Genomic DNA, 27,948 nt, shown 5'->3' on the forward strand with positions numbered 1-27,948 from the left:
CTTTCTGTCAGACCTGACTCTCTCTGTCTCGCTGGCAGTCTTGACCAGGGCAAATGGCTCCCTCCTACTCCAGTCCCAGAAGTGAACCTCATTGTTTGTTGCTATGAGAAGGAGCTGGGCAGTAGGGTGAAAGGCCAGGGAGGCAATGGCCGCATTGCTCTCAGTGAACCAGCTCTCACTGCCACCCTTGGATTCAGTGGGGCCACACAATGTACAAAAGAAGAAGATTAGTGACAATATTATGCACAAGCGAGTGCAAGGAAATCGGTTGGTAAAGAGTAAAACTTGTGATGACGCAAGAGAGTACATGGACACCTACACCAGCACCACACACAGAGATAGTTGGAGATCTCTAGTTGGATATAACCCGTTTTTGCATGGATACTGCCATAGAGCCCCACAATGGAGGTGTCATAGTACCCATAAAACCTAGTAGTCAAACAGGGAATTGGTTCCTATAGTTTTTCCACCATTCATTTTTCCCCATAGGGGATTTTAGAAACACTTAAAGGGCTGTGTTTCGTGTAGGCTTACCCTGGTGTGACGTTTTGATAACCGTGTAAATCTCTCTCGGACAAGGTGACTTTTATCAATATACTCTGCTTCATTTTTTGCTCAGATTCGAAAATGCTAATTAGCATCAAAGTACACATCATGCAAAACTACAAATCCCTGCAAGCTCCTGCACATAATCTCTAGCTGACACCTTTGCTAACAGGTATTATGACAACTTAAAAATTGCACAAGACAGTTCACAGAATTGTCAATTTAAAGAAATGTTAACAATTTATTAATTACTACATTTAGCTAACATTAGATAGTTAATCCAGAGATTCTTACCTTTGCCTAGATTCGGCAGTCTCGTCCAGATCATCATGGCATTTGTAGTTCTTTATGATGGCCACATCAGCAGCTAATTAGCATTTAATTTTGGGGGGATAAATACAGGCGTATATATTGATAAGTCACTTTGTCCTTGAGAGATTTACACGGTTATCAAAACGTCATGCCAGGGTAAGCCTACACGAAACACAGACCTTATTTTAAAAAAATTGACTACTTCAAAATAGAGATGGCCTCACTGGCGCTGCCCGTGCTCTTGAAGATGGGACAGATAAAAATGGAGAATCTCAATTGGTTTTGCTAAACTCCTCGTGTCCTCTCCTTTGTCCTGCTTTTGAAAAAGTTCAAAGGTAATCGAGGAGCGGAGGCGAGTAGAGGGAACAAATGAGCTTGTGTGAAATGAGACTCCCCACTCCATAAGGCAAATTACATTTACAGGGATGGAATCACAAAATAAATGTGTAAAGTGATAAAAACAAATATAAATAGTTGTGCAAGACATTTTATAGTTAATAAGAATAAGAAATAATAAGTGCCGTATTCTTATTAAATGTGTGCATGCTTTTCTCCTTCGAGAAAACAACAGCTGATTCAAAGGGGGTGTTGCGGATTTTAAAACACTTCCGCTCTAGCCTCTGAGTGGAATACTCTATTGCATCAAGGAAGTGCGCAAACTCTTCCATTCGCCTACTAATTAATTGACACCGTCCTCAACCACTTATCGGTTTCCAGGTCACGGAGGAGAGGAGGAGGAGTCGAGGAGAATCTCCAAAAGATGAGTCATCTAATTAAGTCTATGGTGGCTCCTTTGCATGAGAAGATGACAGCCACTCACGTGCAGGTCCCAGATGCGAACCTCTCCATCCAGACATCCCGAAGCCACCAAACCAGGGATGGTAGGGTGAAAGGTCAGACACCAAGGAGTGCGGCGATGGCCCAACAGAGAGTGAACACACTTCCCTGTCTTAACCTCTGTGATATAAATGTTGTGGTTGACATGAGTTGAGGCCATTAAGGTCCTATATGAAAGGAAAACATTAACAGTTAACATACAATCTTCCAGTCTTGGTGTCTTTCTACCTCCTCCAGACAAAAAACATTTTAAGGGACGTCATTCTGACCTGTCCGGGCTAAAAGCCAACAGGAAGGTAGAACGAGGGCTGTCCGGCAACTCCACTTTCTGAGGAAAATCAAATAAAAAGAGAACATAAAAAAAGTCCCCACTCATTTCAGTTAAACTTGTTACATTGCACAATTTCCATGATTTCCATCCATGCCTCACCAAGGATGCTCCTTACCTGACTCTGCCATTTCATCCGCCGGGTCTTCTCTTCAACAAGCTGCTGCAGGAGGCGCTGGGAGCCAAGGCCGCGGGCCCCACACTCCCGGGCAGATAAGATCTGCACCGAATTCTTTGGGTAGACAGTCATCTCAAAGATCAGGCCTTCCTCCCTCTCCTTCACACTGGTGTTTGTTGGTCTCAGTCACCAAAGGGTCTAAGCAAAGGCCATATGAAAGTGTGTCTGTGGCCAGCCTGTAGTCTAGAGGGGAGTCTAGCTTGTAGTCTACACCTTTACCTTGACATGGCATAATGAAATCCAGCTGTTGATGACAGAACCATGTTTGTAGCTAAGTAGCTAACTAAATTGTATGTATGTATTATTAGTTACCTTATCACTGCAGTTCTCATTTGTTAACAGCCATGAACTGCTGATGACAATGTTGCCATTGGTGGCATGAATAATGAAAATCTGTTCGTTTTACAGAATTAACGTTACAACATAACATAACGTTAATGGCAAAACAACTGGTGGTGTGGGTTCAGACATTAAAACTGAAACACAGAGAAACAAAACGAAAACAGGCTGTCATGAAACTTTGAAATGCTAGTTAACTACCTGTCTCCTAACTCCAGATTGTTAAACCAGATAATGTGATTTAACCCAACAAATGTGGGCCATTACTGGAAGACGAAGATAGTATCGCCAATATAACAGGTTAAAGTTGTTAGTTGAAAAATCTCTGACGACATTTTGTACACCCAGGCCTGTAACTACCAGTATACTATTTTGGGTTAAATCACATTATCTTGTGTTACAATCTGTAACTACCGGTCTCCCAATAAACTAGCTAGCTAACGTGCCAGCGTTTGTCCAACTCAAGCAAGAGCTAGCGTTGACAACCATCCCCAACAAGGCATTGCATTGGCCTAACTAGCTAACATTAGCGATACTCGACCATGTCCCTACCTTTTCCCACTGCTTCGGTTGGATTTTCTCGTCGACTTAGCTATTTACATATATTCGACTTTTACTAGCACCTGAAACTGTCTCGTATAATGATGTTTTATTTTCTCCGATGTTTTTATATTGTGTTGACCGACTGTGGTTAGCAAGCTAGCAGTGTAGCTAGGCTAGCTATTAGCTATGTTCTTCAAAACATTAGCCAGCTGGCCAGACCAGACCTGCCACAGCTCATCAGGCCTTACTAGTTGAACACAGGAACATAGGTGGGCGCCACAAAAGCGGGAGCTTTTTTTGCAGTTCAAGAAATATCTAGCTTACAAAGGTTAACTTTTGCTTTAAAGTAAGCAATGTATTGTTCATCTACATTTATCGCTATTTCTAAATGTTTTACAGAAAACATGTATACACAGAGGTTCATGATTATACAACGTAGACTTTTCCAAACTGGGTCTGAGCCATAGGATCCAGGTCCTCGTCCAAACGGTTTATAAAATACACAATAATGGACCTTATGGTTGTCATATGTGGTATAATGGTTAATAAAAAGCTTTCATCTCAAAGAGAACAAGGTTTCTACTAAAACACTGGATGCTGATCAAGCATAACCTTTTGGCCGCTTCACAGTTTGGATTGATTTTATTTGTCAGTAAAAAAAATACATATACACAAAGATTTGTAAAAGTCACCGGGATTGCACAATAAAGTCGGGGACTTATTTCCATTGTGGTCCCTATTTTTAAAAAACATAAATACATATACAATTACATAGATACAGACAAATTACAGAGATAGAGACGAAAACATGCTCAACCTCCACATGAGTATTTGGGGGGAGTTTAAGTACAATTCTTACAAGCTTGTTTGGCTGGTAGCTTTATCTAGACGTTTGGGGCTGCTGGTGAACCATCATGATGTGCAGGCATAATCAAAGTGACACTGGACTAGCGCACTAGCTAGGTTTCCATCCAATTGGCGACAGATTTTCATGCGAATATTCTAACATTTTCATAAAAACAATATGCCATTTCAGAGTTTCCTTTAGGAAATTTTAGCGCCGGACAACATGATAGGGAAGAATTTAATTTACCGGACTTTTGAGAAATTTACCGGACCTCCATATGCATTCAGATCCGACCTGTATCCCTCATCAATAAACGAGGGATATTGGGCAAATGAGCTACATTTACGTGTCGTTAAAAACAGCCTATAACAAATGACAAAAATACTATTCCTTGTGTTTCGATGTGTAGCATATGCAAAACTTTATAGCCAATTTTTTATTGTTTTGTAGGCTACTTTCCTAAAACAGTAATTGTCCACCTCACAGTTCAGCTGTCAGAGATTTGAGCACTGCATGTATTACGGCGTGCATGCACAGCTCTATAGGCTTACGTGTCCACTGTATGATATTAACATTTTAATAAATATACACTACCAGTCAAAAGTTTGGACACATCTACTCATTCAAGGATTGTTCTTTATTTTTACTATTTTTTACATTGTAGAATAATAGTGAAGATATCAAAACTATGAAATAACACATATGGAATCATGTAGTAACCAAAAAAAGTGTTAAACAATTCAAAATATATTTTATATTTGAGATTCTTCAAATAGCCACCCTTTGCCTTGATGATAGCTTTGCACACTCTTGGCATTCTCTCAACCAGCTTCATGAGGTAGTCACCTGGAATGCATTTCAATTAACAGGTGTGCCTTCTTAAAAGTTAATTTGTGGAATTTCTTTCCTTAATGTGTTTGAGCCAATCAGTTGTGTTGTGACAAGAAGGGGGGGTATACAGAAGATAGCCCTATTTGGTAAAAGACCAAGTCCATATTATGGCAAGAACAGCTCAAATAAGCAAAGATAAATGACAGTCCATCGTTACTTTAAGTCATGAAGGTCAGTCAATATGGAACATTTCAAGAACTTTGAACGTTTCTTCAAGTGCAGTCGCAAAAACCATCAAGCGCTATGATAAAACTGGCTCTCATGAGGACCACCACAGGAATGGAAGACCCAGAGTTACCTCTGCTGTAGAGGATAAGTTCATTAGAGTTACCAGCCTCAGAAACTGCAGCCCAAATAAATGCTTCACTGAGTTCAAGCAACAGACACATCTCAACATCAACTGTTCAGAGGGGACTGTGTGAATCAGGCCTTCATGGTCGAAATGCTGCAAAGAAACCACTACTAAAGGACACCAATAAGAAGAAGAGACCTGCTTGGGCCAAGAAACACGAGCAATGGACATTAGACCGGTGGAAATTTGTCCTTTGGTCTGGAGTCCAAATTGGAGATTTTTGGTTCCAACCGCCGTGTCTTTGTGAGATGCGGTGTGGGTGAACGGATTATCTCCGCATGTGTAGTTTTCACCGTAAAGCATTGAGGAGGAGGTGTTATGGTGTGGGGGTGCTTTGCTCGTGACACTGTCTGTGATTTATTTATAATTCAAGGCACACTTAACCAGCATGGCTACCACAGCATTCTGCAGCGATCCGCCATCCCATCTGGTTTGTGCTTCGTGGGACTATCATTTGTTTTTCAACAGGACAATGGCCCAACACACCTCCAGGCTGTGTAAGGGCTATTTTACCAAGAAGGAGAGTGATGGAGTGCTGCATCAGATGACCTGGCCTCCACAATCCCCCGACCTCAACCCAATTGAGATGGTTTGGGATGAGTCGGACGGCAGAGTGAAGGAAAAGCAGCCAACAAGTGCTAAGCATATGTGGGAACTCCTTCAAGACTGTTGGAATAGCATTCCAGGTGAAGCTGGTTGAGAGAATGCCAAGAGTGTGCAAAGCTGTCATCAAGGCAAATGGTGGCTATTGGAAGAATCTCAAATAGAAAATATATTTTGATTTGATTAACACTTTTTTGGTTACTACATTATTCCATATGTGTTATTTCATAGTTTTGGTGTCTTCACTATCATTCTACAATGTAGAAAATAGTAAAAATGAAGAAAAACACTTGAATGAGAAGGTGTGTCCAAACTTTTGACTGGTACTGTATATATATAGCCTATATAAAGGAAGAGAAGCTTAAGCCTAACCCCAGAAAGATAGAGAGAGATAGAGATGTGCCGGTGGCATGCTATTACACCAACATGCATTTTTTTGCCATATGGCTACTGCGTCTGCTATACAGATATAGACGTACAGAAGGAGTCTAATTAGTTCATTTTCTATCATAATATTTTGTATAAAGATAAGCAATGTATTGTTAGATTATAGGAGTAACTCTGGTAGGCCTGATATAGTCTTCCTCATCACAAATTCAACTGTCGGGGTCAGTTGGAGCGCCGGGGCGCACTGTCTTCATATCATACAGATATGTGCCTCAGCGTTTCTCTCTCTCTCTCTCTCTCTCTCTCTCTCTCTCTCTCTCTCTCTCTCTCTCTCTCTCTCTCTCTCTCTCTCTCTCTCTCTCTCTCTCTCTCTCTCTCTCTCTCTCTCTCTCTCTCTCTCTCTCTCTCTCTCAATTCAATTCAAGGGGCTTTACTGGCATGGGAAACATATGTTTACATTGCCAAAGCAAGTGAAATGGATAAACAAAAGTGAGAATTGACAATAAAAAGTGAACATTAAATATTACACTTACAACAAGTTCCAAAAGAATAAAGACATTTCAAATGTCATATTATGTCTATGTACAGTGTTGTAACGATGTGCAAATTGTTAAAGTAAAAAAGTAAAAATAAATAAACATAAATATGGGTTATATTTACAGTGGTGTTTGTTCTTCACTGGTTGCCCTTTTCTTGTGGCAACAGGTCACATATCTTGCTGCTGTGATTGCACACTGTGGTAGTTCACCCAATAGATATGGGAGTTGATCAATGTTTTCAAATTCTTTGTGGGTCTGTGTAATCTAAGGGAAATATGTGTCTCTAATATTATCATACATTTGGCAAGAGGTTAGGAAGTGCAGCTCAGTTTCCACCTCATTTTGTGGGCAGTGTGCACATAGCCTGTCTTCTCTTGAGAGCCAGGTCTGCCTACGGCAACCTTTCTCAATAGCAAGGCTATGCTCACTGAGTCTGTACATCGTCAAAGCTTTCCCTAATTTTGGGTCAGTCACAGTGGTCAGGTATTCTGCCGCTGTGTACACTCTGTTTAGGGCCAAATACCATTTTAGTTTGCTCCGTTTTTTTGTTAATTCTTTCCAATGTGCCAAGTAATTATCTTTTTGTTTTCTCATGATTTGGTTGGGTCTAATTGTGTTGCTGTCCTGGGGCTCTGTGGGGTCTGTTTGTGTTTGTGAACAGAGCCCCAGGACCAGCTTGCTGAGGGGAATCTTCTCTAGGTTCATCTCTCTGTAGGTGATGGCTTTGTTATGGAAGGTTTGGGAATCGCTTCCTTTTAGGTGGTTGTAGACTTTAACGGCTTTGGATTTTGATCATTAGCAGGTGTCGGCCTAATTCTGCTCTGCATGCATTATTTGGTGTTTTACATTGTACATGGAGGATATCTTTGCAGAATTCTGCATGCAGTCTCAATTTGGTGTTTGTCCCATTTTGTGAATTCTTGGTTGGTGAGCGGACGCCAGACGTCCCAACCATAAAGGGCAATGGGTTCCATAACTGATTCAAATATTTTTAGCCAGATCAAATTGTATGTTCCTTTTGATGGCATAGAAGGCCCTTCTTGTCTTGTCTCTAAGATCGTTCACAGTTTTGTGGAAGTTACCTGTGGCGCTGACGTTTAGTCCGAGGTATGTATCGTTTTTTGTGTGCTCTAGGGCAACGGTGTCTAGATGGAATTTGTAATTGTGGTCCTGGCAACTGGACCTTTTTTGGAACACCATTATTTTTGTCTTATTGAGATTTACTGTCAGGGCCTAGGTCTGACAGAATCTGTGCAGAAGATCTAGGTGCTGCTGTAGGCCCTCCTTGGTTGGGGACAGAAGCACCAGATCATCAGCAAACAGTAGACATTTGACTTCAGATTCTAGTAGGGTGAGGCCGACGTGTTCAGTGACTGTTACCAGAGCAGTGAGAACCCTCTTTCCCCCTCCTTATAAGGAAGTCTCCCGTGTGGGGCGGAGCTACCTGTCTGCAGATGGCCACCGCAGCAGACACCCGCCTCTTTGTCAGTCACGACGGCATGCAGGTCAGAACTAAACACAGGGGTCAGAGGTCACGGTGTGTGTGCGCGTGTGTATGTGTGTGGTTTGTCATTCATCTTTATAAAACTAAACACACCCTTGATTTCCAGAGTTTGTGTGTTGGAACATGGAGGGTGGTTAATTTAAATTTCTCAGGACTAACTCTGCTACATTTTTCTTGCAATGTTTGTAGAACAATAGATGTGAAATGTGAAATGTTTTGTGTTGTACTGTTCAAGCAACAACAAAAAAACAACGGATACAATAAAGTCCTTATCAACCATTCTCAACAGTGCATTATTTTACCGTCAGGTTTGAGAAGCGTATCTACATCCCTCACCCAGAGGAGTCCGCTAGGTCCCAGATGTTCCGGCTGCACCTGGGCAACACGACCCACAGCCTGAGTGACGCAGACCTGCGTTAGCTCACCAAAAAGACAGAAGGCTACTCTGGGGCTGACATTAGCATCATCGTACGAGATGCCCTCATGCAGCCTGTCGGGAAAGTGCAGTCAACCACACACTTGAAAAAGGTCATTTATACACATGATATAGTAACTCTATTGCAGTCGACTCTTGTACATCACACTAAAGGTGTATTGCTTTCTCTACTGTTGAGGAGATTCAAGATAGTTTATTGTTTTGTGATGGTACTCTAAGTGCGAGGGCCATCCCGTGCCAACAGTCAATTGATGGTGGATGACCGACCCCGTGCTCGCCTGGGGACCCGGCTGCCATAGAATTGACCTGGTTGGATGTGCCTAATGACAAGCTGCTGATGCCCATTATCGGCATGGTGAGAAACACACATTCACAGCACAGACACACTCACTATGTTCACTGACATTCACATTCACTTCTCACAAACATACTGGAACATGCTGTTTCAACATACACGTCCAGGCATTGTAAACTGACTCTCACATTTGTGTAATTGCTGAACCATGCTTATGATTTTGTTCGTCCTCTCGGTGTGTCTCTCTGCCCTCCAGACTGACATGCTGCGCTCACTATCCTCCACGAGACCCAAAGTCAACACGGAGGACTTGTTCAAGGTCAGGAAGTTCATGGAGGACTTTGGACAGGAGGGCTGAGAGGTCCTGGTCAGCCTAGTTTCACTACTTACCATGTCTCTCCTCTAAAGCCCCATTCGTACAACCTTCTGTCAAATAGTTGCTACAGTATTACAACACTAAAAACTCAGACTTGTTCGACTAATCTGCATTGGCAAGAATGATGGAGCATCTTAACTTCAATCATATTCTTTCCCTACACTATTGGACAGTCCTGAAGACTGAAATACTGTATTTCTTTTATTGCCATCCTACACTTTTACAGTGAGTACAGAGCTCATCATTGAGTGGGGAAGGTGTTCACATCTGAGTTATTTTCTGTATTTTTCTGTATTTTTCAGTAGAAGAGCCCTTTTCTGTTTCTGGTTTTGAACATTGAAAATAATAGTTCCACGACAGACATTGTTCCAATACTGTTGCCATAATAGTATTGCTGTGTCTCTTTATATAGTGCGTTCTGAAAGTATTCAGACCCCTTGACTTTTTCCACATTTTGTGACGTGACAGCCTTATTCTAAAATTGATTAAATAAAAAATGTTCCTCATCAATCTACACACAATACCCCATAATGACAAAGCGAAAACAGGTTTTTAGAAAAAAGTTCAAATGTATACATAAGTATACAGACCCTTTGCTATGAGACTCGAAATTGAGCTCAGGTGCAACCTGTTTCCATTGATCATCCTTGAGATGTTTCTACAACTTGATTGGAGTCCACCTGTAGTAAATTCAATTGATTGGACATGATTTGGAAAGGCACACACACCTGTCTATATAAGGTCCCACAGTTGACAGTGCATGTCCGTAGAGCACCGAGACAGGATTGTGTTGAGGCACAGATCTGGGAAGGGTACCAAAAAATGCCTGCAGCATTGAAGTTTGCCAAAAGGCACCTAAATGACTCTCAGACCATGAGAAACAAGATTATCTGGTCTGTTGAAACCAAGATTTAACTCTTTGGCCTGAATGCCAAGCATCACGTCTGAAGGAAACCTGGCACCATCCCTACGGTGAAGCATGGTGGTGGCAGCATCACGCTGTGGGGATGTTTTTCAGCGGCAGTTACTGGGAGACTAGTCAGGATCGAGGCAAAGATGAACGGAGCAAAGTACAGAGAGATCCTTAATGAAAACCAGCTCCAGAGCTCTCAGGACCTCAGACTGGGGTGAAGATTCACCTTCCAACAGGTGAATCTTCCTAAGCACACAACCAACACAACACATGAGAGGCTTCGGGACAAGTCTCTGAATGTCCTTGAGTGGCCCAGCTAGAGCCCGGACTTAAACCTGATCGAACATCGCTGGAGAGACCTGAAAATAGCTGTGCAGCAATGCTCCCCATCCAACCTGATAGAGCTTGAGAGGATTACATTTACATTTTAGTCATTTAGCAGACGCTCTTATCCAGAGCGACTTACAGTTAGTGAATACATATTATTATTTTTATACTGGCCCCCCGTGGGAATCGAACCCACAACCCTGGCGTTGCAAACACCATGCTCTATCAACTGAGCTACATCCCTGCCGGCCATTCCCTCCCCTACCCTGGACGACGCTGGGCCAATTGTGCACCGCCCATGAGTCTCCCGGTCCCGGCCGGCTGCGACAGAGCCTGGATTCGAACCAGGATCTCTAGTGGCACAGTTAGCACTACGATGCAGTGCCTTAGACCACTGCGCCACTCAGGAGTAGACTTTTAGGATCTGCAGAGAAGAATGGGAGAAACTCCCAAAATACAGGTGTGCCCAGCTTATAGCGTCATACCAAAGAAGACTTGAGGCTGTAAACGCTGCCAAAGGTGCTTCAACAGAGTACTGAGTAAAGGGTCTGAATACTTATGTAAATGTAATATTTCAGTTGTTTATTTTTAATACATTTGCAAAAATTTATAAAAACCTATTTTTACTTTGTCATTAAGGGGTATTGTGTGTAGATTGATGAGGGGGGGGGGGGGGGGGGGGGACAATTTAGAATAAGGCTGTAAAGTAACAAAATGTGAAAAAAGTATTGGGGTCTGAATACTTTCTGAAGGCACTGTATATACAGTGGGGAAAAAAAGTATTTAGTCAGCCACCAATTGTGCAAGTTCTCCCACTTAAAAAGATGAGAGAGGCCTGTAATTTTCATCATAGGTACACGTCAACTATGACAGACAAAATGAGAAAAAAAATTCCAGAAAATCACATTGTAGGATTTTTAATGAATTTATTTGCAAATTATGGTGGAAAATAAGTATTTGGTCAATAACAAAAGTTTCTCAATACTTTGTTATATACCCTTTGTTGGCAATGACACAGGTCAAACGTTTTCTGTAAGTCTTCACAAGGTTTTCACACACTGTTGCATGTATTTTGGCCCATTCCTCCATGCAGATCTCCTCTAGAGCAGTGATGTTTTGGGGCTGTCGCTGGGCAACACGGACTTTCAACTCCCTCCAAAGATTTTCTATGGGGTTGAGATCTGGAGACTCCAGGATCTTGAAATGCTTCTTACGAAGCCACTCCTTCGTTGCCCGGGCGGTGTGTTTGGGATCATTGTCATGCTGAAAGACCCAGCCACGTTTCATCTTCAATGCCCTTGCTGATGGAAGGAGGTTTTCACTCAAAATCTCACGATACATGGCCCCATTCATTCTTTCCTTTACACGGATCAGTCGTCCTGGTCCCTTTGCAGAAAAACAGCCCCAAAGTATGATGTTTTCACTCCCATGCTTCACAGTAGGTATGGTGTTCTTTGGATGCAACTCAGCATTCTTTGTCCTCCAAACACGACGAGTTGAGTTTTTACCAAAAAGTTATATTTTGGTTTCATCTGACCATATGACATTCTCCCAATCCTCTTCTGGATGCACTCTAGCAAACTTCAGACGGGCCTGGACATGTACTGGCTTAAGCAGGGGGACACGTCTAGCACTGCAGGATTTGAGTCCCTGGCGGCGTAGTGTGTTACTGATGGTAGGCTTTGTTACTTTGGTCCCAGCTCTCTGCAGGTCATTCACTAGGTCCCCCCGTGTGGTTCTGGGATTTTTGCTCACCGTTCTTGTGATCATTTTGACCCCACGGGGTGAGATCTTGCGTGGAGCCCCAGATCGAGGGAGATTATCAGTGGTCTTGTATGTCTTCCATTTCCTAATAATTGCTCCCACAGTTGATTTCTTCAAACCAAGCTGCTTACCTATTGCAGATTCAGTCTTCCCAGCCTGGTGCAGGTCTACAATTTTGTTTCTGGTGTCCTTTGACAGCTCTTTGGTCTTGGCCATAGTGGAGTTTGGAGTGTGACTGTTTGAGGTTGTGGACAGATGTCTTTTATACTGATAACAAGTTCAAACAGGTGCCATTAATACAGGTAACGAGTGGAGGACAGAGGAACCTCTTAAAGAAGAAGTTACAGGTCTGTGAGAGCCAGAAATCTTGCTTGTTTGTAGGTGACCAAATACTTATTTTCCACCATAATTTGCAAATAAATTCATTAAAGCTCCTACAATGTGATTTTCTGGATTTTCTTTTCTCAATTTGTCTGTCATAGTTGACGTGTACCTATGATGAAAATTACAGGCCTCTCTCATATTTTTAAGTGGGAGAACTTGCACAATTGGTGGCTGACTAAATACTTTTTTTCCCCACTGTATATGTGTGTGTGTGTGTGTGTGTGTTATGTATGTACAGTAGTTGGGGGTCTATCGGTTCAGTAATACTGAAGTCAGTTCTGGTTCCAGAGGGGATCTCAGTGCTGTTGCACTTAGCCTGACTTAATAAAACCTGAATTAAAAAAGAACAAGATGTATTTGTTATTATTTTATTTTAACTTTACATTATACCCTGTGTTATAGTAGATCACTGCTTAATACTGACTACACCCTTCCCTTATTTATTTCTACCCACATTTCTGTCCACAACTTTTGAATACGGTAATAATTAAACAGATACTGTTCTGCCTTTCCAATTGATGTAAACTTTCCACACAAATATTCACTTGAAAACGCAAAAGACCTTCACATTGTAGGTCTGTTTTAACAATGTGATAATAATATATGCCATTTAGCCAAAGGGACATACAGTAATTTATGCATGCATTTTACATACGGGTTGCCCCGGGAATCGAACCCACAACCCTGGTGGTGTAATTGCCATGCTTTACAGGACCACACATTCATAATGTAATATGTGTTTATAACAGTCAATAATAGTTATATTAACAGTGTAATAACTGTTTATAACAATGTACAGCGCATCTACCAATGCACAGATGCGTTTCAAGAGCCTATTTTGTTTTCAGAATCCTCAGAGCCCTGACGGGGAGCAGCATTGGGGACATTGCCATCTAGTGGATTGGAAATTAAACTATTTTTCCAGATATTAAAATGTCAATCATTAATTCCTTTTCAATGTATTTATATTTAACATTATTGTTTAATAAACATTTAGATGACCCCTTATTAAAATTATAACGTTTTGAACATGTACTGATTACATATTTAATTTAATTTACCGACCTTGGCAGAGACCTATTTACAAATAACCACCAGAACTCAACTATAATCCAGTACTTGTACCCCGTGTATATAGCCATGTTATCGTAACTCATTGTGTATTTATTCCTTGTGTTATTTTTTAAATATTTTTCTATTATTTCTCTTTTTTTCTCTCTGCATTGTGGGGAAGGGCCGTATGTAAGCATTTCACTGTTAGTCTACACATGTTGTTTTAAATAAATATTCGAATCCTCAATACCTATTTAAATAGCATGAAAAGGGGAGGGGAGGATCAGAGAAACAGAACGCATCTTGAAACAGACAAAAAATATACTACAATTTCTGATATTGTGTTCAAGTAAACGGGTGACTTTTATTATGAAGCTTTTTTTTTATTAATGTCGCTGATTTCACGGAGATCAGAACCTTTGCGTGTATAGGAATGGTGATTGGTCAAGACTCCACGTGAAAAGTGGAGCTAGCTAATTTGTGTCTACAACTCGCTCGTCGTTTGGTGCGACGCAAACATGGTGGCGAGAGTGGGGAAACAGAAGAGTCATTGTCTGTTCTTTTGAGTTTTGAAGTTGAGTCTTTGCCAGAAAAAGTGAAGTTAGGATATATAAGTTATCCTGTATGAGCTTATGTGCCGAATACATTACGATGTTACAGGTGTCAAATTGATGGGCATGTGGCAGCAGTATGTAGGAGGGAGGTTCCAAGGTGTGAGAAGTGTGCAGAAGGGCATGAGACAAAGGAATGTGTAGCATTGGGGAACGTAGTGGTATGTGCTAATTGTAGGGGTGGCAAAGGGGCTGGGTATCTGAAATGTCCCGTGCGAGAGAAGCAGGTTGAGGCTTCCAGGGTAAAAGTAGTGAAGAAGTTGTCATATGCTAAGGCAAGGAATAAAGTAGAGCAAGAGATGTCAAGGGGGAGTGGTGAGAGTAGTAGAAATGTACTAGTACAGAGGGATAGGACAACAAGTGATATATGTTTCAGTAAGATTGGATTTTTAGCGTTTATAGCAATGGTTATTAATTGTACTGCAGGGATGGAACGTAAGTCGAAGAAAATGGAGGTTGTGGTGGCAGCTGCAGAGAGGTATTTGGGTGTGCAAGACTTGACATCAGAAGAGTTACAAGGAGTGTTAAGTGGTGATGTCCCATCATTTCAGGTTGAGGGCATGAGGTAGGAATGAATATATTTAAATAGTGGAGAAGGGTGGTGTTAATTATGAATAATATTTTTGAATTTGTGTGTGTATTGTTAGAGGGTAGGGTATTTATTTAATTACATTTTTCAAGCAAAATATAAGGGAGTTGTACTCCAGTCTAGTAGGTGGCGGTAATGCAACAAATTGGATGCCAACCGCTGGTAAACCGCATTGAAGAAGAAGAAGAAGAAGAAGAAAAGTGTCTAGAACTCTATTCTGAAGTGTTGTCCTATATAGCTATAGTGTCCAACTAACCAGCCGTTGACGATGGACTCCACTATACTGCCACTATTGACAATGTTCGTTGTTTTAGGCAAAGTTGTTGGAGACAGAAGGCTGACATTTGTCACTGTGGTGAGTATGCTAGATAGCTAGCACATACAGTTGATATGCAAGTTGACTTGTATAGCTGAAGTTCGCCAGCCAGCTTGTGTGTGCTAGCTTCTAACGTTTCTAGCTAGCTAGATAGGCTGTCGTGTCAGTGACTGTCATTCTTATCTTTGGTAGTCCACTTATTATGTAACGTTAAAGTTAGCTGCTTACCAACTCGTTAACTACGTAACTTAGCTAAACTACCTAACTTAGCTAGCTAAACCGCAAGAAAGCTGGAATCTGTAACGTTACCAAAAGAGGAACTAACGTTAGCTATCTTTTTTTTCTTTTTTCTGTAGGCTAGCCTTTGCACTGGGAAACAATATAGAGTCTGGACAGTTAGTGCTGTGGACCTAACTAACGTTAGCGAACTAACTAACAAACGTAACGTTAAGCTAATACGGTTTCACTGTTGCCTGTTTTAGGGCTGTACAAGCTAGTATGTGACCCCAATGACAATTTCACCTAACATTAACTATCTGACTAAATAAGACTAACTTTGAACAACACTGGATTGTTGCAATGTTGAGTTTGCTCTAACAGTTAGTAAGTGTGGCTATGTTAATGCAAGACAAAATACACATTGAGTTATTAGCCTAATTGTGGTGTGGGTTTCGCTGACCTTTTTTTATGCAGCTTGTGCTGGAAATGGAAACGCTAGTCCAACCAGTTTGTCACTTGCCTAGAATATCTTGTTTGGGTGACTTTCATAGAGTTTCTATGTCTGTGTCCTATTAAATGTTTTACCCAGCTCTACCGCCATGGTGACCGATCCCCAGTCAAAGCCTACCCTACTGATCGCTACCAGGAGAGCTCTTGGCCACAGGGCTTTGGACAGCTCTCGCAGGTAAAGACCAAAAAATGATTTGAAATCCATTCTTCATCAAGGACTGAATAACACTAGCCTGAAATCCAGAACACGTTTTGCTAACATTCCACTCCTTGTACTTCTTGTCATGCTAATGCTATGTTTAGCATGACAAAGAGTGGAATGATACCTCAAACAAACTGGTACCCAAGCTAGAGTAAGTGTTGAGGAAAAATCCTGATGCACTGAAGGGTGTGGATATTGTTGTACTAATAGCACACTGTTTCTGTGATCCCTACAGGAAGGAATGAGGCAGCACTTAGAGCTGGGACAGGTGCTGCGGAAACGTTATCAGGGTTTTCTCAATGACACCTATGACCGACGTGAGGTAATTTATGGTTTAGTTCCTTGTTGAAACTATGATGGTACTATCTCGGTCACACACTCATTTCAATTAGAAAAGTTGGTGAAGATTTGCAAATTGGATTGTGTTTATTGCCCATGTTAAACAAACTGTGCACTCTGTACAAATAATGGACTCTCTTCCAACAATGCACTAGGTCTTGAAGTAAAACCAGCTCTAGGCTGTAGCCACAGAAATGAAAAAAGGAAGTATCTTGTTTCAGTGATAGCCACTACCCCTCCTATTGTTCTTTGTCTAGATTTCTGTGAGGAGCACAGACTATGACCGGACCTTGATGAGTGCAGAGGCCAACCTGGCTGGATTGTACCCTCCCAATGGGTCACAGGTCTTCAACCCATCACTGGAGTGGCAGCCTATTCCTGTTCACACTGTGCCCCAGGATGAGGAGCGGGTGAGCAGGGTGCTGAGGTCTTGGGTGACATCCAAAGTTTTACAGCTGCCACAAAATATAGAAATTCTGAATATAATTCCGTTTTAAATAATAAGTTATTGGCTACCTCCATACTAATGTTCCCATCTAAAATGTCTATCTATTTCAGCTTTTGTCGTTTCCCATTCTGGGTTGCCCTCGTTATAAAATCCTCATGAATGAGACAGAACGCTCAGAAAAGTACCTCAACATGACATTTCTATACAAAGTAAGTGTCACTGGAATTAAGGTGATGACTGAATAATGAAGCTAGAGACTTATTCCTATGAAATGTGATTACCTTTTTGTTAACTGTCTGCTATGGTTTGTGAGGCTTCACAATTCATATTCACTTTAGATTCATTTTCATTGTCCCCCACGATGAAATCGAGGAAGGGACTGTGGATTGGTCTCCCTCTGTTAGTACATTTGTATTTGCGTTAGTCACACGCGATATCTAAGGCAGCACTGGGTCGATTTTGACTAAACTTGTGAGAATGATGCGAGAGAGATCCAGCATTAACAAAATTACACAGATTGGCCAGATGGTGGCACTATAACAAGCGATTGAAAATGCCAACTTTGAAAGGTCACGCCCCTAACCCCATTTGACATTTACATTTACGTCATTTAGCAGACGCTCTTATCCAGAGCGACTTACAGTTAGTGCATACATTATTATTTTCATACTGGCCCCCCGTGGGAAACGAACCCACAACCCTGGCGTTGCAAACGCCATGCTCTATCAACTGAGCTACCTCCCTGCCTGCCATTCCCTCCCCTACCCTGGACGACGCTGGGCCAATTGTGCGCCGCCCCATTGGTCTCCCGGTTGCGGCCGGCTACAGCAGAGCCTGGATTCGAACCAGGATCTCTAGTGGCACAGCTAGCACTGCGATGCAGTGCCTTAGACCACTGCGCCACTCTGGAGGCCACTCGGGAGGCCTAAAGTCATGAAATTCTGAACATGGGTGCCTCTCCTCACAAGGATCAAATTTGCCTCAGGGACTTATAAGGTCCGCCAAGATGGATTTTCCGCCATTTAGAGTTTTTTGAGAAACACTTAAAACTACTCTTCTGGCACCGAATGACCGATTTGCACGAAACTTGATATGTGGCATCTATGGACAAAGGTCTCTCAACGCAAAACTTTCCAGACTAGTACCTAAAACAACATGGCTGCTATTGACCAGGAAACATTCACATGGGCTTGGTCTGACACATAAATGCATATATATCAGTAAAGGATATACGTGTTGTAACAAAATGTAGTACACATGTTGCAAACACAGTCAAGACTCAACATATAAGAGAACATTCATATCGACCACACTGTGGCGCTACAACGGGCACATGTTTACATCTCTTGATCTGTTTGAGTGATAATTTGGCACACATGCTCAGGGATACGACTCTAGCTAACCCACGCGATATCTCAGATACCACTGGCCCGATTTTTGACGAAACTTGGGTGAATGATGCATCTTGCCATAGAGATCTGCCATTTATAAAAGTACACTGATTGGCCCAAGGGGGGTGCTATAGTAATCAACTGTACGTAAGTTAGTCACACGTGATATCTCCGACACAGCCTGCACGATTTTGATAAAACTTGGGTGAATGATGCTTCTTGCCATAGAGATCCGGCATTTACAAAATTACACTGATTGGCCTAAGGGGGACGCTGCATCATTTGTGGGGGAAGACATGTTTGCTGTTGCCTTGTTCCTACCTTGTTTTGAATTTCTTCTCCATCACTTGCCAACCACACAGCTTTGACAGCTCAACAAGCTTAACTTTGAATGCCCCTTGTCTAGATGATCATTTTTTATCCTTTGCTCTTACAGGATTTAATAGCGATGGTACGGGAGAAAACTGGTCTGAAGAACACTAACATTAAGACTGTTTGGAGTGTCCATGACACCCTGTTCTGTGAGGTAAGCAGCTTATATTACCTATAATAGATATAATTCCTTATAGTTTTATCACTTTGCTTACTATCAATGCAGAATATATTGCAAAACATTACAGAATTTCCACCGTACAGTTTGCCATAAATCATGCAGATTTGTGTGAGTGAAAGTTAGAATGTGAAATGTTCCTACAGCCGATGTTTTAGCTAGCGAGGAACCACAGTGGTTTATGGAAGTGAAAACAGAACTGTGAGCTGGCGCTGCACCTGTGGCTACTCTGCCTTGTGACTGTTGAGAGGTGATGGAACTTGTGCTTCAGTCTACTCTGGCAGCAGAAATCAGCCTGCCATGTAAAGACATTTGGGAAGGGTTGGGGAGACACAAAGGCAGCAATGTGGTCATTGATTGTCTCCGGCCAGATCAAAACAATTATTTGTATATATCACGAAACGTGTTCATCAAGAAATATAGCCTATACCTACTTTCATTTTATTGGTGGGTACATTGGGAACCTTGTTTTATTAGATGTTCTACACTGTAATGGTAGCAATATCATGCTATTTTACTTTAGAGACAGACAACAGCATGTATTATTATCTTATTAACATTGTTGTGTAGTTTCACCTTGATGCAGTGTCATGATCATATTGGGGCTTTTCATTTTTGTTCTCCATCCATGTCATTTTAGGCAAGGCACAACATGACCGCTCCTGACTGGGTGACCCCTGAGATCATGGATGATCTGAGGAAGCTCAAGGACTTTGGCTTTGAAATCATGTTTGAGGTCTACAAGCATCAGGAGAAAAGCCGGCTCCAAGGAGGTAATGCGAACTGTCAGAATGGGAAGGGCAAACACTTGTTTCAGCTTAGCTATCTACGTTCCCTTTGTATGTGCTATTTAGTGATGGTCTAACTGTAAGTCGCTCTGGATAAGAGCGTCTGCTAAATGACTAAAATGTAAATGTAATGGTCAAGGCTGCGGAGCCGTAGGTAACTGTCCCGTCCCACCCCCATGGTTTCCTTTTCCCCACACCTGGATTTCGCCTGTCGGATAGGTTTCAATACATAGAAATAGAATGAATATAACAGACAAATCATTGACTTGAATGTGGACTCCTGTTCTATTTATTCTATTTGAATGTATTCCTATCCGATTAGCCGAAATCCGGATAGATAAAAAAAAAAAAGGCCCTAGAGATCCAAATCACGTTCTGCGCATGTTTCTTTACCTCTACTTTACTTTACACACAAATATTTGTGGTCAACCTCCCTTTATATTTCTCACTGTCAATCATTAATGATAATTCTTCAAGTTCTACTGGATAAACGTCCATGCAGTATCTGCATACCAACCACCTGATCTCAATCATTTTCATGGGGATATCTTTGAGTTATGCAGTGTTGTCTTGAAGTAGCCTACAGTGTTGTCTTGAGTTGTGTACAGTGAGCACATTTTTGAGCATATTGTTTTAATGAACTGTAGCATGTTTCAGTCAAAGCACATATTTTGCCTAGTGGTGTGCGCGGTTGAGTTTTGGCCACATGAGAGAAATTTGACCATTCGCAAAATCATCCTAAAATCTCAAAAAATTAGGTGGTGTTTGTTGTCTGACAGTAACGTTATACAATGGTATTATATTACATTCTGTTATGTAGAATACTATCGTTATGCCATGTTGCAGAAATTGATTCAGCTTTGATCTTACTTTAGTAAACGGCACCATTCGCCAGAGTAGCCTGTTCTCTACGAGTAGAGCACAGTCTGTGCGTAAAGTAGAGGATCCCGCACATGCGCAGAAGCTTCGGGACGTTTAGCTGTCGGGAAGAGGGGTCCAGAAAAGTTGGATCGGCAGCCACTCCGTTTAGTTATTGCAATTCTTCATATGGCCCTCAAATATATCAGAGTGATTAGTGATTTGAATATGCATTCATACATCTTTGAGTTGAGCATAATAAGCCAAACGGTTAAACTACTTTGTACATCATCGAGATGAAGACTAATCCCACACCCACCATTTAAAGTCTGCTGAAGGAATGAGATAAGAGATGGTTAATCTTCTCAAATTGTCTAGTTAACTGCTCACTATATGCTTTTACTACTCCATCAAATAGGTGTCCTCTTGGGTAGCATTGTAAATAACATCTCAGAGTCTGCACTTCCCAACTCTAATCGCCGTCTGAAGATGATGATGCTCTCTGCGGTAAGTTTTAAAATCTTGTGCATGATCTCCTTTTTATGTGGATGCCTTGGGCTGTTTGCTGCAAATTTTTCATCTAATGCAGGGATGGGCAACTGGCGGCCCATGTGGCCGGTAGCCCCGGTTTTGTAGGCCCGCGGACCAATTCAATTTTTGGGGGGAACTCAGTCGAGGGCTCTACTTACTGTTGAGAGTTAGAATAATAAAAAACACAAGGTGCAATTTTGAAATTTGGTTGTGCATCAACAGTCACTCAATTAGCCCATGTCAGCAATTTTTTGGGGGATTGGTAAATTAGTCCAGCGGCCAGCTATCTAAACTTGTAGTAAGCGTGGCCGAATTACCGACCGGGGTGGGGCCATTGCTCATCAGTTATCATATTAAAAACTGCAAACTTTTTCTCTCCGCCCCATGGCAAAATATGTAGAATTGCAGCAAACTTGCTTTAAAACGGCAACATTTTCTCTACACCCAATGGCAAAATGTGCCGAATTGCAGGGAGTGTATGGATGTGGGTACTTTATTTTGTGGACCCCTTCCCCACCATCAAAGTTGCCCATCCCTGATCGAATGCATGAGTCTTTTGTGTTACTTTTCAGCATGACACCACCATTGTGGCTTTGCAGTCGAGTTTGAGTATCTTCAATGGAAAGCAGCCGCCCTATGCCTCCTGCCACATATTTGAACTCTATCAGGAAGACAACGGGTAGGAATAAGAACCTTATTCAAAGCTTGTCCAAACTTTGTGTAGTTACAGTGAGGGGGAAAAGTATTTGATCCCCTGCTGATTTTGTACGTTTGCCCACTGACAAAGAAATGATCAGTCTATAATTTTAATGGTAGGTTTATTTGAACAGTGAGAGACAGAATAACAACAACAAAATCCAGAAAAATGCATGTAAAAAATGTTATAAATTGATTTGCATTTTAATGAGAGAAATAAGTATTTGACCCCCTCTCAATCAGAAAGATTTCTGGCTCTCAGGTGTCTTTTATATAGGTAACGAGCTGAGATTAGGAGCACACTCTTAAAGGGAGTGCTCCTAATCTCAGTTTGTTACCTGTATAAAAGACACCTGTCCACAGAAGCAATCAATCAATCAGATTCCAAACTCTCCACCATGGCCAAGATCAAAGTGCTCTCCAAGGATGTCAGGGACAAGATTGTAGACCTACACAAGGCTGGAATGGGCTACAAGACCATCGCCAAGCAGCTTGGTGAGAAGGTGGCAACAGTTGGTGCGATTATTCGCAAATGGAAGAAACACAAAAGAACTGTCAATCTCCCTCGGCCTGGGGCTCCATGCAAGATCTCACCTCGTGGAGTTGCAATGATCATGAGAATGGTGAGGAATCAGCCCAGAACTACACGGGAGGATCTTGTCAATGATCTCAAGGCAGCTGGGACCATAGTCACCAAGAAAACAATTGGTAACACACTACGCCGTGAAGGACTGAAATCATGCAGTGCCCGCAAGGTCCCCCTGCTCAAGAAAGCACATATACATGCCCGTCTGAAGTTTGCCAATGAACATCTGAATGATTCAGAGGAGAACTTGTTGAAAGTGTTGTGGTCAGATGAGACCAAAATGGAGCTCTTTGGCATCAACTCAACTCGCCGTGTTTGGAGGAGGAGGAATGCTGCCTATGACCCCAAGAACACCATCCCCACTGTCAAACATGGAGGTGGAAACATTATGCTTTGGGGGTGTTTTTCTACTAAGGGGACAGGACAACTTCACCGCATCAAAGGGACGATGGACGGGGCCATGTACCGTCAAATCTTGGGTGAGAACCTCCTTCCCTCAGCCAGGGAATTGAAAATGGGTCGTGGATGGGTATTCCAGCATGACAATGACCCAAAACACACGGCCAAGGCAACAAAGGAGTGGCTCAAGAAGAAGCACATTAAGGTCCTGGAGTGGCCTAGCCAGTATACAGACCTTAATCCCATAGAAAATCTGTGGAGGGAGCTGAAGGTTTGAGTTGCCAAACGTCAGCCTCGAAACCGTAATGACTTGGAGAAGATCTGCAAAGAGGAGTGGGACAAAATCCCTCCTGAGATGTGTGCAAACCTGGTGGCCAACTACAAGAAACGTCTGACCTCTGTGATTGCCAACAAGGGTTTTGCCACCAAGTACTAAGTCATGTTTTGCAGAGGGGTCAAATACTTATTTCCCTCATTAAAATGCAAATCAATTTATAACATTTTTGACATGCATTTTTCTGGATTTTTGTTGTTGTTATTCTGTCTCTCACTGTTCAAATAAACCTACCATTAAAATTATAGACTGATCATTTCTTTGTCAGTGGGCAAACGTACAAAATCAGCAGGGGATCAAATATTATTTTCCCTCACTGTATATTATACTGTATTATTTTGTGAACTGGCTCAGATAAGCAACATTCAGTCAAATAAATAAAATATCTGATTTAGATCTACTGTCAGTCTGATATAGAAAGTCTTCGCCCTCTTTAGATCATTCACAGTGGCCATGTTTTACCACAATGACACCACAAGAGCGCCTTACCAACTGGCTGTAGCTAGCTGTGATCTCTTCTGCCCCCTGGAGGACTTCGTGCGCCTCACCAAACCATCCATCCCAGAGGATTGGGACAAGGAGTGCATGGTGGAGTCTCCCACAAAGGATACAGGTATGATGGGAGTAACATGGGCCTTTTGATAAAGAGCCTTGAAGCCATAGAATGGGTTGAATAAGGGTCATTCCACTTTAAAGGGATACTATGGGAATTATCTACTTTCCCAGTGTCAGATGAACTTGTGGATACCATTTTTATGTCTCTGTGTGCAATTTGACTAGCGTTACCCATAGAGTTCCAGTCATTGCGAAACTACCTCTAACTTCCTTAATACTGGACACAGAGATGTAATAATGGTATCCACGAGTTCATCTGACTCTGGGGAAGTAATTAAAGGGCCTCTGCCAAAACCCCGAAGTATCCCTTTAATTAAAAAGGTACATGAAAGAGGATTTTTGACACCCACTGTCTCAGATTGTTCTGAAATGGTTTCTGTAGTTAGAAATGGATAAGATAAGCATTCATTCAACATTATTTTTTTTGAAATGTAATTTGATCTCTGAGAAATTAGCCTAATTAACTGCACCTAAATTGGCCATTTTAATTGATAGGGTTCATATAATATTCAATATACTACCCAACATCCAATTTGGACCAAATTTCTTCTTGCCGTTGAGTAGCAAATTAAAAACAATTGTCAAAAGCCACCTATAGACACCCTCCACACACACACCAATCCCACCCCAACAGCCAGAATACATTTTTTATTTTTATTAATGCAGGGGTTCCCAAATGTTTTCACTCAGGCCCCCTTCCAGCATTGGGGAACATCCCGCGTCCCCCCCTGCGCACGCGAGCGCCACGTCTATTTCTATGGGCATAAGCACTGTTCATGACACACTGTTCACACCCCTCTTGTTGGTAGAGAGAACATTTTGCAGGTTTAAAGCTTATTTCCTGCAATTCTACACGTCTGTGTATTCATGTGATATTTGAGTGACTAAAACGTTTTTACAAAATCTATGGGCAAAAAAACCTTGCTAAAAAATGTTAGCTGACATGGGCTAGTTGATCTGGATATTTCAGACAAGTTATAAATAGCTCTCTAAGGTATGCAATGACTGACGAGAGGAAAGCTGATGATGCGCTACCCAATTTCGAAATTGCACTTTGTGCATTCTACTATTACAACTTTCAAGAGTAAGTTGAAAGCTGCACTGAGTTCCAGGTAATACCAGTATGTATGGTGGGACTTAAAACAACGTCAATGACTAATTTATCTGAATGGGGGGGGGGGGAGTAAATCACCAAATTCACTGGGATTACATAGTATGACAAAACAATACTCAAGCTGCAGTTCAATACTACTTGTCAAATATAGAGAACTGATACAATATATTATATGAATCCTATAAATTAAAATGACCAATTTTGGGTGCAATTAGCTGAAGTTTTCAGAGATCAAATTATATTTAAACAAAATAAAGTTGCAGGAATGCTTATCTTATCTGTTTCTAACTGCAGAAACTATTTCAGAACAATTTGAGATGGTGGGTGTCATGGCTTGCTGAAATGACATGGAATGACTAATAATGTGTGTTTGACATCTACTGTGTCTTTCTCTGGTCCCATCATCAGAGGTGGTCATCGGACTAGCAGTTTGTTGCTGTTTGCTCTTCCTCCTTATCGTCCTCCTGCTCGCTGTGCTTTGTCGGCAACGTGATCCCTCCAACGGCTACAGTCACATTCACAATGAGAATGAATCTTGACAAATGTACAAACTCCACCGTAAGCAGGATTCATGGGATAGTGAAGAAGATGTTTGAATGCCTCACAGTTCTGCCCTCTGGTGGGGATGCAGGAAAAGGGAACACTAGAATGCTTTTAGTGCAACTTTTGTTTTTGTGCTTAAAAAAAAAAAAAAGGGGACTGTGGCATTTCACCAAAAATGCACAGGAACTTACTGGGGAGGACAAAGGTTATCTAGTCCTCTAGTCAACTGTTGTCATGGTAAGTATTCCTAAGCTTGTGAAAGAAGTTGGCTACTGGATTCTGACAAAATTGCCTTTTTAATGTTTTCGAATACTACTTGTACTCATTTTACTCATGGGTCCAAGTCACCTGACCATCGTTCTTACAAAATGTGGACCACTGGATGCTTCATGCTTGTTTGATTCTGCCCTTGGAGAGTAATGATCATTGTGACACTGAATCCCGAGGAAAAGCTTGTGCTTCATTCTCTCCAAGGAACAGATTTTGGCCAACATAGGCCGACTGTACTGAGCATTCTTCTAGGAAGTCATTGGATAAAGATGCTATTTATTTCCTCTGGTGGTGATTGTCATGGTACTTGGAGAAGCCTTCACATCATGGTACTTTTGGTAAAGGCTTTGCTCTATATGTCAGAGGCACCTACTAACAAGCCTGTCATGCTTTGTGCCTTGGGCTGTTAGATTCCATTTAAGGCACAGTAATTCATTTATTTGCTGAAAGTGCAACGTATCTAACAGTGTGACTGCCCTCTTTCTCCTATTTTTAAAACTGCCTCTGAGGTTTAGACTTTTTAGGCACAAGTGATTACTTTTTAATCTGCATCAGTTTTTTCATCCCCCAAAAGTTTACAAAAATACATTATTGTAATTATTACAATATAAATACAGTATAATATTATACCTTTCTAAGTTACTAGGTGCAGAGTTCACAACCTGAGGGGGCTCTCCACTGAGTTCCCATCAAACAAGTCACTGTATTGCAAGCAGCTGCCAGCTGTAATTAGTGCTGAGCGATGAGTGCTTTTTGAGGTCGTTTCTGTTTTTGTTTTTTTATCACGGTTTCATTCATTTTTTAAAACATTAAATGCACTATGCATTATGTGGGTTGACTGCTGTAACGACACAAAATAAAACAATTACTGCTTATCACTTATTACCATTTATTCACCGTACTTTACTATAATAACATATTTCAGTTCTGTATATTAAACTTATTTTATTTCATGACTTGATTTCATTCCGTCATCTCATCTCGAAAGCTGCTGCCTATGCTGTCTGACAAAATCACTATTTTAGTAGTTCTAAAAAGTAAATAAGAAATACTTTTATGACTACTGAATACCAACTATCAATCACTTAGATTATGTATTTTCAGGTAGAGATGCCTTGAAGAAACTGCTTGCTATCCCTATCGATCACCCATTCTTCGGTCTCCTCTCTCTCTCTCTCCATGTCTTCCCCACACTAACCTAATGTAGCAGGTGTAAAAGAAACACAGACCAGACAGGTTGGCTTTATCTCTAGAGAAACTGCATGTTGAGCTCAGGGAAAAAAAGCACAATGGAACCGAGATCATCAATTAGGTTAAAAAAACAAGAAATAACTGACATTTCAGTTAATCGCTCAGCACTAACTGTAATTTTCATTTGTATGTGTTCTCCCATTGTGTTTTCATGGGAAATGAGTAATTATAATGGTGCCTATTGTTTAACCAGACATCTGGTTCAAGTTGTCCAACTGGTTTGTGCAGACATCATGGGCCCAATCATCATGTCTCCATTTTATCACATTGCTACAGTCGAGCTGTAAAGCATTTCTTTGTATTTTTTGTTTTGTGCGAGACAGACTGGAGAGTAATTCTGATCTATAATATTTTGTGTTAAGTCATGAACAATTGGTTTCACCGTAGTGCTTGAATTATTGCAACAATCCTTTTGAGATTGTTTGCCTGAACTTTTGCAATGCTGTTTAACATTAATGCTTTTATGTCCTGATATGCTGGAAATTTGTAAGCATTTTATGTATTGGTAATTCGCAATCCTTTATTTGATTTTAGCCACTGTTTGCATTTAGATTGCTTAAACTGCATTTTGGGTGTTTTAAATTATCAATAATCCTGTCTTATTGCACCTTTTTAATAAGTTGTTCTATTCTTAAAATGACTTAGGCTAGTACTTGTTCCGAGAGGTAGGGGAATGTACAGGTAACTGACAAAATAAAGGAAACACCTAAATAAAGTTTCTTAATAGGGCGTTGGGCTACCACGAGCCACCAGAACGGCTTCAATGCGTCTTGGCGTAGATTCTACAAGGGGGGAATTCCAACCCAAGTTAAGCGTGGGTAAATGGAACATACAGTGCATTTGGAAAGTATTCAGACCCCTTCCCTTATCCCACATTTTGTTACGTTACAGCCTTATTCTAAAATGGATTTAAATATTTTCTTCCCTCATCAATCTACACACTACCCCATAATGACAAAGCGAAAACTGTTTTTTAGAAATGTTTGCAAATTTATAACATATTAAAACACCTTATTAAGTATTCAGACCCTTTG

General features: G+C 41.3%; 2 protein-coding genes across 2 annotated transcripts in view; one reads left to right on the plus strand and one right to left on the minus strand.

The window, feature by feature from the left end:
- The window catches only part of LOC311128147 (muscarinic acetylcholine receptor M4-like), a gene marked incomplete at both ends in the record, with an annotated part of 142,771 nt that extends 140,322 nt beyond the window's left edge, over positions 1–2,449 (minus strand). Inside the window, 4 exons of the mRNA XM_084160130.1 lie at positions 14–186; positions 1,679–1,862; positions 1,965–2,023; positions 2,142–2,449. Of these exons, the coding sequence (XP_084016256.1) occupies positions 14–186; positions 1,679–1,862; positions 1,965–2,023; positions 2,142–2,273 (548 nt within the window). The remainder of the gene's footprint in view (positions 1–13; positions 187–1,678; positions 1,863–1,964; positions 2,024–2,141) is intronic.
- A 12,676-nt stretch (positions 2,450–15,125) lies between these two features.
- LOC311128446 (lysosomal acid phosphatase-like) lies at positions 15,126–26,616 on the plus strand. The gene is made up of 11 exons (XM_084160592.1): positions 15,126–15,309; positions 16,079–16,174; positions 16,437–16,523; positions 16,798–16,950; positions 17,099–17,197; positions 18,816–18,905; positions 19,570–19,702; positions 20,994–21,082; positions 21,679–21,785; positions 23,559–23,734; positions 25,259–26,616. The coding sequence occupies exons 1-11, from the start codon at positions 15,223–15,225 to the stop codon at positions 25,387–25,389; spliced, it is 1,248 nt and encodes a 415-aa protein (XP_084016718.1). The 5' UTR covers positions 15,126–15,222; the 3' UTR covers positions 25,390–26,616.
- The last annotated feature ends 1,332 nt before the right edge of the window (positions 26,617–27,948 follow it).

Source organism: Coregonus lavaretus (assembly GCF_964263955.1).
Source record: "Coregonus lavaretus genome assembly, chromosome: 4".
Taxonomy (NCBI): Eukaryota; Metazoa; Chordata; class Actinopteri; order Salmoniformes; family Salmonidae; genus Coregonus; species Coregonus lavaretus.